Source organism: Corapipo altera, unplaced genomic scaffold, assembly GCF_003945725.1.
Source record: "Corapipo altera isolate COAL_440 unplaced genomic scaffold, ASM394572v1 61411, whole genome shotgun sequence".
NCBI classification, from domain to species: domain Eukaryota; kingdom Metazoa; phylum Chordata; class Aves; order Passeriformes; family Pipridae; genus Corapipo; species Corapipo altera.
This window is the reverse complement of record NW_020884875.1, coordinates 19,805,820-19,821,318: the sequence shown is the minus strand read 5'-3', so window position 1 is coordinate 19,821,318 and position 15,499 is coordinate 19,805,820. Positions and strand designations below refer to the sequence as shown.

At 39.6% G+C, this 15,499-nt stretch overlaps 1 protein-coding gene across 1 annotated transcript in view; it reads right to left on the bottom strand.

The window, feature by feature from the left end:
- OXCT1 (3-oxoacid CoA-transferase 1) overlaps positions 1-15,499 on the bottom strand; it is an 88,981-nt gene that overhangs the window by 63,988 nt on the left and 9,494 nt on the right. Inside the window, exons 4-6 of the mRNA XM_027634689.1 lie at positions 8,133-8,268; positions 3,709-3,858; positions 1,889-1,995 (exon numbers count right to left, since the gene is read on the bottom strand). Of these exons, the coding sequence (XP_027490490.1) occupies positions 1,889-1,995; positions 3,709-3,858; positions 8,133-8,268 (393 nt within the window). The remainder of the gene's footprint in view (positions 1-1,888; positions 1,996-3,708; positions 3,859-8,132; positions 8,269-15,499) is intronic.

Genomic DNA, 15,499 nt, shown 5'->3' with positions numbered 1-15,499 from the left:
TTGAAGATGCCTGGAATGAAAGTAGCCACAATACGCTGTATGGAAGAAAAGATCTAGGAGACATGAAGTATCACGTTAAGAAAAAAAAATAGCAGCTTAAAAAACTGCTTTCTAAAGAAGTTAGTGCCATTCTGGATTCCCAACAAAACAGTATAGCTTCACATACGAGAAGAGACAAAAAAATTAATGTTGGCCTGTGGTCAAACTAAGTGTACCTAAGGTACACCTTTAGATTTAAAAAATCTCTTAGCTTGAGGATGATTAACAGTTTGGCAGACAGTTACTCCTTAGCTATTGGCTCCACAGATACCAGTCATGGGAAACACACTATAAATAGTACCACACTGCTGGGAAAGTGGTGGCAGATGGCAGGTTATAAGATGAGCCTATGTTTCTCTGTTCTAGGTCATCAGGTAACCTGTGTGTCATCCCAAAACAGAATTGGACACTGCTTATCATAAGCAAATTCTTCTAAGTTAGTAATATTCTACAAGGAATAAGACACTGGATGATGATGTTTCCATCTTTGATTAGTTACACTTGAAAGGAGGAGTCAAGGTTTTTAGATCTTCACTCCAGATGGATATAGTATCTGGTATTAACTGTACTGTGAGAACGTGGGAGACACATGAAGACTTCTGAAAAAAACAGGAAGAAGGAAAGGGATAGAGACCAACAGGACATAAAGGAAGAGGGGTAAAAGGGAGAATGCAACCAGTCTGTTGCCGTGGAAAATTAAAGAATTTTTCAGAGGTAACTATTCATCAGTAGATAGATACAGAGTAAAAGTACAGAGAGTAGTAGCTCAAGAGTAAACAAAAAGATGCCTAAGGAGGAAGAATTTTTCCTGTATTCTGTGTACCAGAACCTAAGGAAAGCAGTTTAACAGTCATCACATTAATGTGCATGCACACAAGAAAGTTAAGTTTTCGATCAGAAGCCATATTGTCTTACCAGTGAGCAAGCCAGGATGTCAAGATTTGGGCAAAAAAAAAGCTTATTTATTAATGTTCAAGTATTTTAATTCAATATTATTATAAGATATATAGATAAAATTAATGTGAATACATGTGTATGTATACATAAATAAAGAAAAGCATTATTTTATGTGTATTATTTTATACATATATTTTTCAGCTGCTTTTTCAACTCCTTGTTTGTTCTAATACATACAAAGACAGACTGTGTCTTTCACAGTCTGATGTAGCAAAATGCAGCAATTGTTACACTTACCTTTTCATCTGATAGCCATAAGACAAACAAATAAAACCAGGCATTAAACATAAGCAAACCTCTCCTGCTTCAGTTCAGGACAAACCAGAACTTAAGGATAGCAACTCATATAAAAGATGTAATTACTATTGCAACACTCAAACTTTTCATTGCAAAGATGTTTAAAGTCGTATGATGCCTCTCTCTACACCACCGAGATCAAATCAACTTTAAACACTGCTTTCTTTATACAGAATCAATTTTCCCATCACTGACTGTCCAGAAGACTGATTCAGCTCCCTTCCCTTCTGTCATATATGAATGGATCAAACTTCATTGCTCAAGAAAAAGGACCCAAACTAACATGAAAACTGAACAGAATAGAAGACACTAAATTTCTCAATAGTAATTGAGTAACAGACACAGCCTGCTGTGTCTTATTTTAAACTACCAATATTTTATTTCACATCTATGTTTGAATTCTCAAAAGTCATTAGAATAAGCAATTATATTTTGGTTTTTTATAGCAGTATAATTTGAGAGTAGGGAAAGGTAACATGAAAGAAAGCAAAATCAGTAAAATATTTTTTTGCCATCACACAGGAGTCAGGATTCTCCTTCTCTTTCATTATCTAAATCATAAAAGAATCTTTTTCCACTGGTAAACAAGTCACACCTGAAAATGATGTTTCCTGCACGGTCAGCCTTCCATGCCTTCACAAGAGCAAAATCTCCTGTAATCGACTGCTCCAGAATAAAGTGACGGCCGTCAAACTCTCGCACCTACAGAGAAAAGTACAAAATGGAGATGTAGGTTTCTTCCAACAGATTTCTCATGCTATATTTATTTTATGGGGTTAATTTTACAGACTATTATATTTACACTTCTTTTTGTACTATATAAAGTTTTATCTGAGAAACTGTATAATAATAGAGAAGCATGGAAGGGCTGTAAATCTCAGTTTTGTTATAGTGTCTCAAGAACTGCATGTGAATCCATATTCCTCCTGCTCCATCTACTGGATTTAGACATGCTTCTTTCCGCACATCTACAAGTTAACCAAAAACTGAAGTACTAAAGCAGAATTGCTGAAAAGGTCCATAATCACTGCCCAACACTAGAAACCCCAACTCTAAAGTGAAGTCGATTTGAGACGCAGTATTCAAATCATGTCATCTGACAGGCAGAATTTCATTTGGTTTCCCTGCATTTATGATCAATATTTGCAATGAATGATACTGTGCCTGAAGCCAAAGTATGGAATTGACTCACAGCTAGTCTTTTAATCCTAAAGAGAGAGATGAAACAGCATTTCTCTTAACAATGTAGGTAGTTAGAGTATACACAAATTGTACTTGAGAGCTTTTTAAAATTTCTGAAAGGGGAAGGAAGAATGACAAAAGGGTACCAGAAGTCAGTTTGTCAGTCCCATAAAAGGAGATCTGAGCCTTTATAAAATAATACTTCCATGCAAAATGGATGTGGAGAATGAAATTGAACAAGTCATGCTGGTCATATTATTAGTCCCCCCAATTATTAGACTGGGGAGACTTAAGAGAGATTTTCCCACAAAAGTCAAAAGGAAAACAAATGAAGAAAAATGTTATTAAAATTATAAGCTATTTAATAAACAAAAAATTCCTCCAAATGGTAAAACATCATAATGACATATGCAGTTAAAAAAATAAGGGAATAAAAGAGACTAAATCAATGTCCAGATACTGCAAATAGTTGTGTATAAAATACATGAAAATCATGGGCTAGGGTGGAATTACCTTTATCCCAGAGATGTGCTCAAGGTAAAATTTAATACTGTATGCAGCCTACTTGGAACACACAGCAGTAGCCCCACCCATTTTTTCAAGTATAGTTATGGCATTGAGATATCTTCCCTTCTTCAAATTCTACATCCAATTTCAAAATGAAGCACTTGTTTCTCACTTGAAAGCCACACTTTTTTTATTTCTTTGAAGTTTTAAACACTGAGACTAAATTATAATTCAGATGTTGGGAAATTCAATTCCTGGAATTTTGGTCAACTGAGCTCTTCCCTGTTAACAGGAAAATGTCCCGTTTCTTCTAAAGATAAAGCCTCATATGCAGCGGCAGGACTGCTTACTGCATAGCACAGGATTTAAGGAGCACCTGCCACACTAGCAGGAGGTTGTTCTCAGACCATTCTGTGCACTGCAGTGGCCTGGTACAAGATTTTGTTTGAATACACAATGAACTTGATCAGAGAACAGTCAAGTGAACAGTAAACCAGCAAAGCAGGCTTTCACTTGGACCAGCTCACCCTAAAGCTGTAAAAACTTCTTTAACACATCACAAAGGACAGAAGTAAGCAGTCGGAGCAAAACTGATGTGCCTGGTACCACAGATATCTAGTTAATTCCATATAGCAAGGTTAAACTTGGCTCTTGTTTCTCTTGGAAATATGTCAGAAATTCATTTTTCAAAGCTGAAGGCTTCCTAACGGCAAACAGACCTCTTACCTCTCTTGGCTGGCTGGCAATGGCAATGGTGCCATCTGTGTTGTACTTGATGGGGGCACCCCCTTCCTGCACCAGCGTCCCATAGCCAGTACTGGTGTAAAATGCTGGGATTCCTGCTCCTCCTGCTCTAATACGTTCAGCAAGTGTACCCTATGGGAAGACATATTTAAGAACTCGTCATTTGGTAACAATAAATCAAACTCTAATGAATGATTTGAATTAAATTAATTTTATATCCTCTCATTTGGAGCTTTTTCCTTCTGTTCTCAGTCAACAGATGTGATCATCTAGTTCTCCCTCCCATTTTAGCTCTCCTTTGTGGGATTAGTACTGGATAAGGCAAGAAGTGCTTGATGCATGGCCAAAAGCTGCTCAAGTTGTGCTGTCACAAAACTCTCTGCCAATTACCAAGCCCCAGCACTTGGCTGTGCCTCCTCTCCTTCAACTTGTTTTCTAACCCATTCCTCTGAGAAGAGTACAGAGTTCTTTTCCTCTTTCCCACCTGGCTACATATCCTAGAAGGGTTTTTTTTCTGTGTAAGTCCTCCATATTGATGTTTCATTCTTCAACATCTTAAGAAAAACTTCAGAACTCACTCCAAGCTGAAACAGCCAAGGAGGGCAGATTAAGAAAGGAAGAGGGAATCCAGTGATCTCAGTTGCCCATGCCAAGAATACCAAGAAGCTGAAAGAGCTTCCTTATACTGTTTGGCCACCCTGCCCGCACTCTGCTCTATGTCCACCTGTACTACAGATATTAACAGTGTAAATTCCTCATCAGCCTTAGTTATGGACTTATGGCCAAAGATGTGTCTTCTTGTTTTCATTAATGTCATTTCCCAGATTTTTTTTTATATTTTTCTAGAGTCAAAGCAAGACAAGATCATCATGGTCAGTTATCCATTTCCACAACATAGGCTGCATTTTCCTCAGTTATCCTGCAAGAAGCACAGTGACTTCTGGTAGGTTTTCAAAATGGTGGCAAGAGGCAGATGCAAACCATGCAAAGTCCTGTTCTTAGCAGCCTTTGCATTTCAAGATCTCACCATGACCTCTCCCTTACTGTCTAACAAGGACACAGTAGTCTCCCATTTTTCCTGAAGCTACACCTAACTTTATACAACAGGTTATTTTATCTCAACACAAATATTTGAAATCACCCCAGCTCCTAGCAAGTCATTAATTTACATTACTGTTTACCATTATACACTGTAGACCCATTATTTCCATGTTGGATCTACACAGCTTATCTATACTCCACAAAGTCAATTATATGTCTAAGGAGTTCAAGGTCTTGTAGATAAAACGACTGAACATTGGAAAGGAAGAAAAAATATTTTATGAGATTTATGACTTCCAAAACATGGGAAGCGACAAGTGCCTAGTTATTTTCATGACTGCTGACTGGGTATAAGAGCTTTTCCATTCATCTCAGGGATTCTAAGAAACATTCTCTTACAGCATACTCATAGGCAAATTCAGAAAGTGTGAATGAGTAGATGGTGAGGTGGACTGAGAACTGGCTGAGTGGCAGATCCCAGAGGGTTGCAATCAGTGGTACAGAGACTAGTTGGAGGCCTGTCATTAGTGGTGTCCCCTAGGGTCCTACACTGGGCCCAGTACTGTTTAACTTGTTCATCAGTGACTTGGATGAAGGGACAGATGCCTCCTCAGCAAGTTTGCTGATGATTCTGTGGCACAAAGTTGGATGAGTGGCTGACACCCCAGAGCATTGTGCAGCTCTTCAGAAGGACTCCAAGAGGTTGCAGAGATGGGCAAAGAACCACCTGAAATTCAACAAGGGAAAGTGCAGGGTCCTGCACCTGGAGAGGAATAACCCTGGGCAGTGGTACAGGCTGGGGGCCGACCTGCTTAAAAGCAGAGACAGACCTGGAGGTCCTGGTGGACAACAAGCTGTCCATGAACCAGCATTGAGTCCTTGTGGCCAGGATGCCCAATGGTATCACGGGGTGAATTAGTAAGAGCATTGGCAGTAAGTCAAGGGAAGAGGTCCTGCCCCTCCAGTCAGCCCTAGGGAGGCACATCTGGAGTGCTGTCTCCAGTTTGGGCTCCTCAGGACAAGAGAGACTTAGAACTCCAAGAACAGGTCCAGCAGAGGGCAGCAAAGATGGTGAAGGGAACAGAGCATCTCTTACGAGGAAAGGCTGAGGGAGCTGGGCTTGTTCAGCCTCAAGAAGAGTCAGCTGAGAGGGAACCTCATCAATGCCTATAAGTATCTGAAGTGAAGGTGTCAAGAGGCTGGATCCAGGCCAGTGGTTCCAAGCAATAAGACAAGAGGCAATGGGCAGAAACTGAGGTACAAGAAGTTCCACCTGAATATGAGGAAGAATTTCTTTACTGTGTGGGTGACCGTGCACTGGAACAGGTTGCCCAGAGAGGTTGTGGAGTCTCCCTCACTGAAAATATTCAAGAACTGTTTGGATGCAATCCTGTGCCATGTGCTCGGGGATGACCCTGCTTGAGCAGGGAGGTTGGACCAGATGACCCACTGTGGTCCCTTCCAACCTGATCCATTCTATGATTCTGTGCTTCCCAAGAAATGGAGCCCAAGACACTCTTCTCAATAAAAACTTAAGACTCTTCCAACACAGAACATTCTTTGTGATTCTTTGACTGTTGTTTTTTCCAGAAACTTATATAAATATCTGTTTAAAGCCCAAAGGCCATGTGTCACCTCTTAAAATGTCACACACTAACATGCTGTATGCTTTAAATTAAGTTAGAGCACCAATGTCTCAAAGCAGACCTCAATAGAATGTTACTGCTACTGATGATTTGGGTAGCTTAGCAGTGCTAAAATAATTCAAACTATGGCACTAAAAATTAAAGTTGTAAATTGTCTCATAACACTGTGCATAACACTATCTCCTAACTTAATTCCTGCCCACTAGATGGCAGACACTGCACACACGACATCCCCAAAAGATGCTACCACGATGGGAACAGAGCAGTTCCAACTTCCTTCTCCTTACAAGGGCCACAGTAGTGAGCATAATTCATGTCATTTTTTACAGTCGGTAAGAAAAAAAATAAAAAAATAAAAAAATTTTCAATAAAATATACATGCATGTGTGTGTATATGTATATATATATAAAATACATATATTTCAAATCAATATAATGTAACAAGCTATAAAAGGAATTCACACAATACAGCTGGTCAGTTCTTAACAGAACAGTTGCAGCACATGATCCTAAGATGGTGCATTGAGGTTGCAAGGTTTTGGCAGCTACAGAGGTGGCTTCTGTGAGAAGATGCCAAAAGTTTTCCTCATGCCTGACAGAAACCGTGCCAATAACATACTGAACAAAGAACTTATGGCACAGATGCAAGTGCATCCAGAAAAGAGTGGAGTGAGAATGTGCTAGTGGAACAGCTCTGCAGACACCAAGGTTGTTGAAGGAGGCGGGAGAGGAGGTGCTCCAGGTAGAAATTCCCCTGCAGCCTGTAGTGCAGACCATGGTGAGGCAGCTGTGCCCCTGAGGCCATAGAGGTCCATGGGGGACGGGCGATCCACCTGCAGTCCCTGGAGGACCCCACGCAGGAGCAGGTGGATGCCTGAAGGAGGCTGTTACCCCATGGAAAGCCCACACTGAAGCAGACTCCCGGCAAGACCTATGGCCCCATGGAGAGAGAAGCCCATGCTGCAGGAGGTTTGCTGGCAGGACTCATGGCCCTGCAGGGGACCCACGCCGGAGCAGTCTGTTCCTGAAGGACTGCATGCCGCAGAAGGGTCCTATGCTGGTGCAGTCTGTTCCTCAAGGACTGTACCCCATGGAAAGGACCCATGTTGGAGAAGTTCGTGAAGAACTGCAGCCTGTGAGAAGGACTCACATTGGAGAAGTTTGTGAAAGACTGTTTCCCATCGGAGGGAAAGAGTGTGAGGAGCTCCCTGAGGAGGAAGGAGTGGCAGAGACAATGTGTGATGAATTGACCACAACCTCTATTCCCTCCTTGCCCTGCACTGCTGACAGGGAGAAGGTAGAGTAAATTGTGAATGAAGTTACAGCCAGGAAGGGGAGGGTGGCAGAAGGGGCGTGAAGGTTTAAGATTTGGTTTTATTTCTCATTATCCTACTCTGACTTGATTGGTAATAAACTAAATTGACTTCCCCACGTCAAGTCTGTCATGGCAGTAACTGGTGAGTGATCTCTCCCTGTCCTTATGCCGACCCATGAACCCTTTGTTATATTTTCTCTCCTGTGTCCAGCTGAGGGGAGTGACAGTGTGGCTTTGCTGGGTACCTGGAGTCTAGGTGGGGTCAACCCACCACAGATGGCAAGAGCCACTTGAACACAGGCAAAACATTTGGATTGCAAAATAATTTTATAAGAGCACTTATGCATTAGTCTACTTAGTATTTCAGATAAAAAGAAATCACCAGTCTCTTAGACACTCCTTACCTGTGGTGTAAGCTCAACTTCAAGCTCACCAGACAAATACTGGCGTTCAAATTCAGCGTTCTCTCCAACATATGATGACACCATGCGTTTTATCTGCTTAGTCTGAAGCAGAAGACCAAGTCCAAAATTGTCAACACTGTGTAGAAAAAGCCAGACAATAGAGTTTTGTTGTAAACAAAGCACTTGATAAGCTTTAATGATTTAACAAGAAAGAACAAAGTTATCTCCCCCCACTAGGCATAAGGAATTGAAGACAAAAATCAAATTCTAGCTTGCAGGCAGGAAAACAGTAAAGCTATAATTAAAATCTAAGGTTTCAGTGTTCAGACTTCATCTCTTCCCAGGCACAGAATACCTCCAAAACTTCCTTTTAAAGACATTTCACATGTTAACAGCTACAAATAACAGCTTGGTGTTATTTTACATATCCTTTAAAAAGTCTTACCAATTAATAGTCATACATGGCTTTGAGTGAACAAAGATATATTTTTGCTTACACTCTAGCTCCCGAGAAATAAGGTGATTGCTTAGAAGCCAAGGAGAAAGGCACATTCACATTTACAGCACTAGTTTGTATATGAGGTAACACGATATTTGTACAAATTTTCTTATTATAGTAAATATTTTAATTTCTTACTAAGAAATTGCCTACTCCAACAGGGTTTTAGCACTGCAGTCAAGATTTTCTTGTCTGTGTGAGCTTAAAATGAATGCCAAAGACGACATTTTTGTTGTGCCAGTGCTTCTAAAATTCTGATATTCTTTGTGATGTTTGTCATCCTATATTGTGTACTAATGGAACAGGAACATATTTCAAGAATTCCTGCAACAAAAAAGGCTACTTCAATTTGAGGAAATACGAGATTAAAATATAAAAATGGAAATAAACATAGACAATATTGTAAAGGCATGTTTCTATCACATTTCCAACACGTTATGCAGAATGGCAACAGACTGGTATATCTACACAAACCTCTTCTACATTTATGTTGGTTTCTGCAACTTATGAGCAGAGAACTCGGAACTTCCACTCCCCCGTGGGAAACATGCCATGATCCAGAAACACCTTACAAAGAGTGATGTATATCTGCCACTAGTTGGCTTAGTTCAACATAAACTTAGTTATACACACACTGGCTTGAGATTTCAGGATAAGAAATACTGAAAAATATTAGAATAATCCTTTAAGATTCAGCATGCTGTAACTAACACACACGTGCTTACAATATATACATCCTGTTGAAAACACCACTGCTGATGGAAAGCTCCGAAAAGGACCAGATTAAAAAACTTTACTAATATGCAGTATTCACTTTCAATTCAGTATTCAATTCACTGGTAATGCTTTGCCAGCGCTGGCATCCCACACACAGGCTGCAGTAGTGCAGGTGAAAGGAGAGGGGCCGAGTGAGCAGGACCAGCACCAGCTCTCCACCTCCAACCACAACATCTCAACAGCTGCATGGACAGACATGCACACGCAGTCAGAAGGACTGTGCAACTGCATGCATAAAGAGCACTATTTTAAGGTTAGGACTATTTTAAGAAGATGGCCCACTTCATATGCATACTCAGGCATTTTGGAAACTGCATGGGAGGAAGTGAAACAAGCTTCTCTGATCTGGTTCTCTGAATTTATTCTATGTTCTCTAGATATAAAATAATGTGACATATTATCAAAGCTTGCTCCACTCTCCAACTCTGACCTACTAAGAAGAATTTAAAATCTAATTCTGATGCAACTTCAAAAATGTTGTGGTGCCAAAGCCTTGAGACTAAAATGTGTGTTGCCTGGAAATAACCTGTATTTTTATAACTCCCCACAGGAAAAAAAACTAGCAGTTTGAAACTGAAACCACTGGGAATAGAATAGAAAGTCTTGTGGGCAAAAGAGATTAAAAAGGAGAATAAAAATAAAAATGCCGTAATTTCCTGTATAGGTTCATTCAAATCAGGATAGTCCCCCTCAAAAAAAACCCATCAAACCCTGACTTCTCGTTATAAAAGGTAGTAAGCAAATATAACAAATCAGCCAACATCTGATGTCAGTTTAATGGGTTGGTATAACTACAGTACTGTGTAGCAAAAGTACAGAGAATTTAAACAAAACTGTGCAGTGTTCTCTAGTGCAAGAACAAGGGGCAGCTTGACCTGCTTGCAAACCAGAGTTTGCAACTTCTGTGTATCATTTGGGTGGTTAACACCACTCTTATCATTGCAAAACTTGGAAGTTATCAAGTAGAAACAAGCAGACACGAGACTCCTGTGTGCAGACAATGAATTTCTGAGTGTGCTTTCACATGAGAAAGGATGGCAACATGAGAAGGGCAGGGGCTGATCTCTAATGGTTGAAGAAATTTCTGCCTCATTTCACTAAGATCCGTAATCCTTCTTCCTATGTTCCTATGTTCCAGCTACTGGAACACACCGTCCTTAACTGGATTTTGCATATCATCCTGGAAGATCCCATGCAGGATCCCATAAGGATACCCTTGATTCTCCAATCTACTATTAAGAGGCATCTTCTCTCAATTAAAACAAAGAAATTAAGTAGAAAGTTGGCCAAAAGTTATTCTCTGCCACAGTCATGCCAAGTAGCTCTTCACTTAAGTCACTTTTTCTTCTCCCTTCAAATGCAGCCAGATTTGTTCAAAACCGAAATTGCTGTGAGGATCTGTCACTGAGCACACAGGTCTTACAAGAACCTTATTTCCCCTATTCCAATGAGAACAAGAATTCTACCTTTCAAAAGTCCTGCACCAGGAGGCTCTGCCTGCCTGATAACATAAAATTACTTCAACTCTCACCTACATTTAATCTTTAGAGCAGCATCACAAAATCCTGTTGCTGTTACTCATATATTTATTTTAGTTGTAAATTTCTTTAAAAAATATATCATTGCCCACCTTTTTTTTAAGGATGTAACCTCCATTCAGATTTCCAGCTAAAATAACCTTTTTGCTTTCCACATATATCTGTTTTCATCTCTCTCCAAAAGCTCATTTTAAGCACTATGTTTTCCTCTTACATTTGAATGTCCTAAAAAACCAACGCTGCACACATAAAATGCTGTTCTCACTTCTGTTCTCCCTACCCTTTGCTTGTCATTTCACATCTCTATCTGATACTAAAATAAGAAAAACATTGTCTGGGGAAATTTCCTTCAATATAACACTTTTACGGTCATTTCAAGTTAGCTGTTCTCCCTTCCCACATTTTGCTGCTTTCTTGGTTGTGTTGTTTCAGGCACAAAAGTTTGGTTTTGAACTTTTTAGCTTTAATTATTTTTATGCTGAAAGTGTTACCCCTAAAATATCTGTCTTTCAGGTAATGCTCTCTCTATCAAACAGTAACTATAAAAAGAAAAATAGAGCTTTTACTGAGTGAATGGAAAGAACCTATTCTGTATCTCTATTTAAAAAGCTGGATTCAGTCCTTTAAAAATTTAAACAAATGTGAGTACAATAAAAATGTTTTGCCATAGATAGGAAGGAAGAAGGCGTGGTGGAAGCTGACATGGTTGTTATATGTGCTATCGGAAAACGGAAAGTACACAGTAGTGCTAGACAGAGAATGCTTTCTTTTGCCCTCAAAATTGTTAAGATTTCTAGAAGTTTCCCTGTTCTGTATTAGGATGAAATGCAAATCAACAGAATACAAGAAATATATATCAGAAAAGAGATCTAACTAGGTACTCATCAAGGACGTAGGTGACCCAAGTTCCCCATTTCTGCTGATGCAGACAAGAAAAATTACAGAGGTCTTGCTGTTTAGCAACATTTCTTCCTATTGTTTTGTCCCTCTCATACCTACAAAACCTTCCTGTCAAAAACTAATGCCTACCTTTTCTAATTAAAAAAAGCAGCCAAAGATGACTGCAAATATCTAGCTCACATATCTCCAGTATACGGGAAGTCAAAGGCAACATGTTGATGTTTCACTGCAGATAAACAATAATCTGCAGCCCTCAGACCTTTTTGTCTGGTGGCTCAAGCAAAACACATTCTACAGCATCACAGGGAAGAAGAGATCACCTAAGTTTCCAAGCTGATAAAAGCCTCACACATCAACAAGCCCTACACACCTTGATGAAGTAAGGTATAGCAAACTGCATTCTTAGACACAAAAAAAGGATCCTTGGAATGTCACACTCTGGCACAAGACATATGATTGGTTATTGTTTGGGGGTTTTTTTGAGTAAAAGGAGATAATTACAACTCTCTTCTCTCTCTGCCTTTGTGAAGACAGCTATATATGTCTTAAAAAAGTGGCAATGTCAGAACAGACTGGCTCCCCTCACTGGAAGGTAAGCAGCATCAATTAGGATGAGGACTTCCTTCTACATCTCTTAAAGCAATGTGTTCCTCTAAAGTCATTGTTAAAAGATTCTCCAGAACCTGAGACAGTATATTCCTGGGAGATCCCACAAGGCCAGAATTCATTCATTATAAAAAATTACCATGAGTATCTTAAGTTTTGGAGAATTAAAACACATTCACCAATGAGAAGCCAACATGATACCCTACCTAATCTTTCTCCTCTCATAATCTGGGGACTGGAAAGATGGGAGGGTAACTACATCACCACTGAAGGCTACAGATTGTGAAAGAAAAGCATGCAATATGAATCCTGGGGCAAGACTCCGCCTCAGGCAGAAACTAGTGTGTCCTGCAACTAGCTGTTGCTGCAGAGAAAAAGTATATTAATGGTTGGTCCTATTCCGGGGGAACGCTTTATGTAAAGCCATTAGTCAGCTTCTGGAGTTAGATGACCAGTCTCTGCAGCCATCCAGCAAGTCCAAGTGTTGCATAATGAAGCAACACTTGAAACTTAGTAACAGATGGACTTGTTCCAGAGCTTGAAATTTTCTTGGCAATAGGTTAGAAAACAATTTCCTCTATCATTCTCCATGTAGAAGAGGCTGTTTTTCTTTGTAAACATCAGCTTCTCAGTCTTCAAAAGACCTCCAAGCTACATGTAATTATGCCTTCAGATAGATCCACAATTCCTAAGGAAGACCAGATATGCCCCCCAACTAAAAGGAATGCACGAATCACTTTCTGTTTCTTAGTAACACAATCTTAAGCTTTCAGGCTCAGAGATGCTTGACTATAGCCTGAAATTTTACCAACATGAAAGAAGGTATGTGGATGAAAGCACTATGTTCTTAGGTCCACAAGAATAAAATATAATTCTGGCAGTAGCAGAAAGAGATCCTTTATAGTCTTTGTGCAGAAAATGAGTAGATGCCTACCTAGATGGCTTTTGCCAGAAGACATCAAACACAAGTGCAGACACACCAAGGGCAAAATTAATGTGACAATCAGTCATGTAACAGTTCTTGATTACTTCCCCAGTCTTACAGCTGGCTCATAACAATGAGACTATGTCCCACAATAATCTCCCCATGTATTACACTGGAAGAGTACTAAGGAGCCAGCTCAAATGATATTGTTTCTCCTTCTTCTCTGTCCATCACTTCCAGATAGGTACACAGAATAGGGCAAGGTGAGGAGTAGGAGTTAACTAAGAGAGGAAAACAGATCAGCTCATAGAAAGGTAAATTATTCAGAGGTATGAGGTTTATTTGCCCTGTTGATTCTTGTCTTTAGCCAAATGTCTTGACACTATCTTAACCACCTTCTTTTTCCTAGGACACTTTTCCACCTGTCCAATTGCAAATTGCTTAATGGAAGGCAGAAAAGAGAGGCTGAAGTTCTCTCAGGGAAGGTGATGAGAAAGGAGAAGGAAGAGAGAAGTATGGGTGCTGCCATATGCTAAAGCAGTCCTGGTCAGGAGAAGGAAGAAGTAGAACAGAAAACGGGGCAGTGGATCACAGCTCCCAGAAACCATATAAACTGTCTCATCAACTTTTCAGTCCGTGGCAAAGGACAAAATAAACAGCGCACTGAATCTCTCAGCTCATCAGCCTGGGACTTCTTTCACTTTGAGGGGAGGAATAAAAAAGAAAATAAGGGAGCTGTGGTTGTGGGGAATCATGAAGCCCAGCATGCAAACTGGCATGATCGAGCCTTAATGCACTGTACCCTTGTCCCTGTGCTACTTCGGTCTTCTCATGGGAACTCTGTCCTCTTTGCTCATCTCAGCTTCAGTTTCACAGTAAAATGGCAGTATTCTTCCTCCACCATCCCCCAAAAATATCCTGTGAGAATGATGGGTGAAGGTATATAGGCCCAGTCCATCCAAAGGTTCAAAGGTAGATAATTTTTAAGAGGATAAAGTACTGTACATTGCATGGTTACTTCAGCAGCAAGATCTCCTTCTTCCACATTCCTTTTTGCTATGAAATGGCATACTGTGTATTTATTACAAGTAAAACAACACTATTGAGAACTTTTAAAATTCACCATAGTTTTCCTTCATAATGAAGTTTATATGGTGTAGAGTTAATCTGATAAATATTTAAATTTAATCATGAATACATCATACTTCAAAAGTCACTTGGCTGAAAAATAGGTTTAACTTTCATTGTCACTCTTCTGTAACCAAGTTGACACATTTCCTCAACCACGCTGAGTTCCACAGCTATATTGTTCTCATTTCCAATCATAACTAGAAAGTTATCTGCACAGCTGATTTCTAAATAGTTCCATGTAGTGCAAAGTTAGTACAATTTGCCCTGCCAAAATCCTAAATAACCTCCACACTAAAATTAGCTAGATGACCTGGGCAGATTTTCAGGGATTTGCAGTTCACACAGTGTCACCAATTTAAGAACTGTAAAAAAACATCTCATTAGATTCTTTGTGAAGAATGGCAATAATTTTAAAAAAACGTAAACTGCTTCAAACAATCAACTCCACTGAAAATATATACCTTGCCTCCTGATTTTGACAACTTGCCATGTGCAGAATTTTACAGAACTCCACTCTTCTCCCTCTACCAAGTGAAATAAGAGTCCCGGGCAACCTTGTATGTCACTTCTGAAAGTAAATTTAACTGGCACGTTTAAAGAATTCTTATGCATATGCAAAAATGACATACACAACATTAAGACACTCTGAGCATCACCCTGATCCCATCTTTGTGTACATACAAGCCTCCTTCCAAGTCTCTCAGGCTTTTTCAGTTACATTTTAGCTTTCTGAATCAAGAGATTGTCAAATTCATTCCATTAAAATCACTTAATACCTAACACTATGTTGAAAAACATCGTAAGTTCCTGTGAACTTGGAATGCAACTTCCACCTGAAGGTACTTTTATCTATACATGGACATTTTAACATATTTTAATAAACATAATATAAAGATAGACAGATAGATAGATAGACAGATAGACAGACAGACAGACATAATTTTAGTAGCAATAATGATGGAATTAAGCCACAGGAGCTACATGCAAGAAA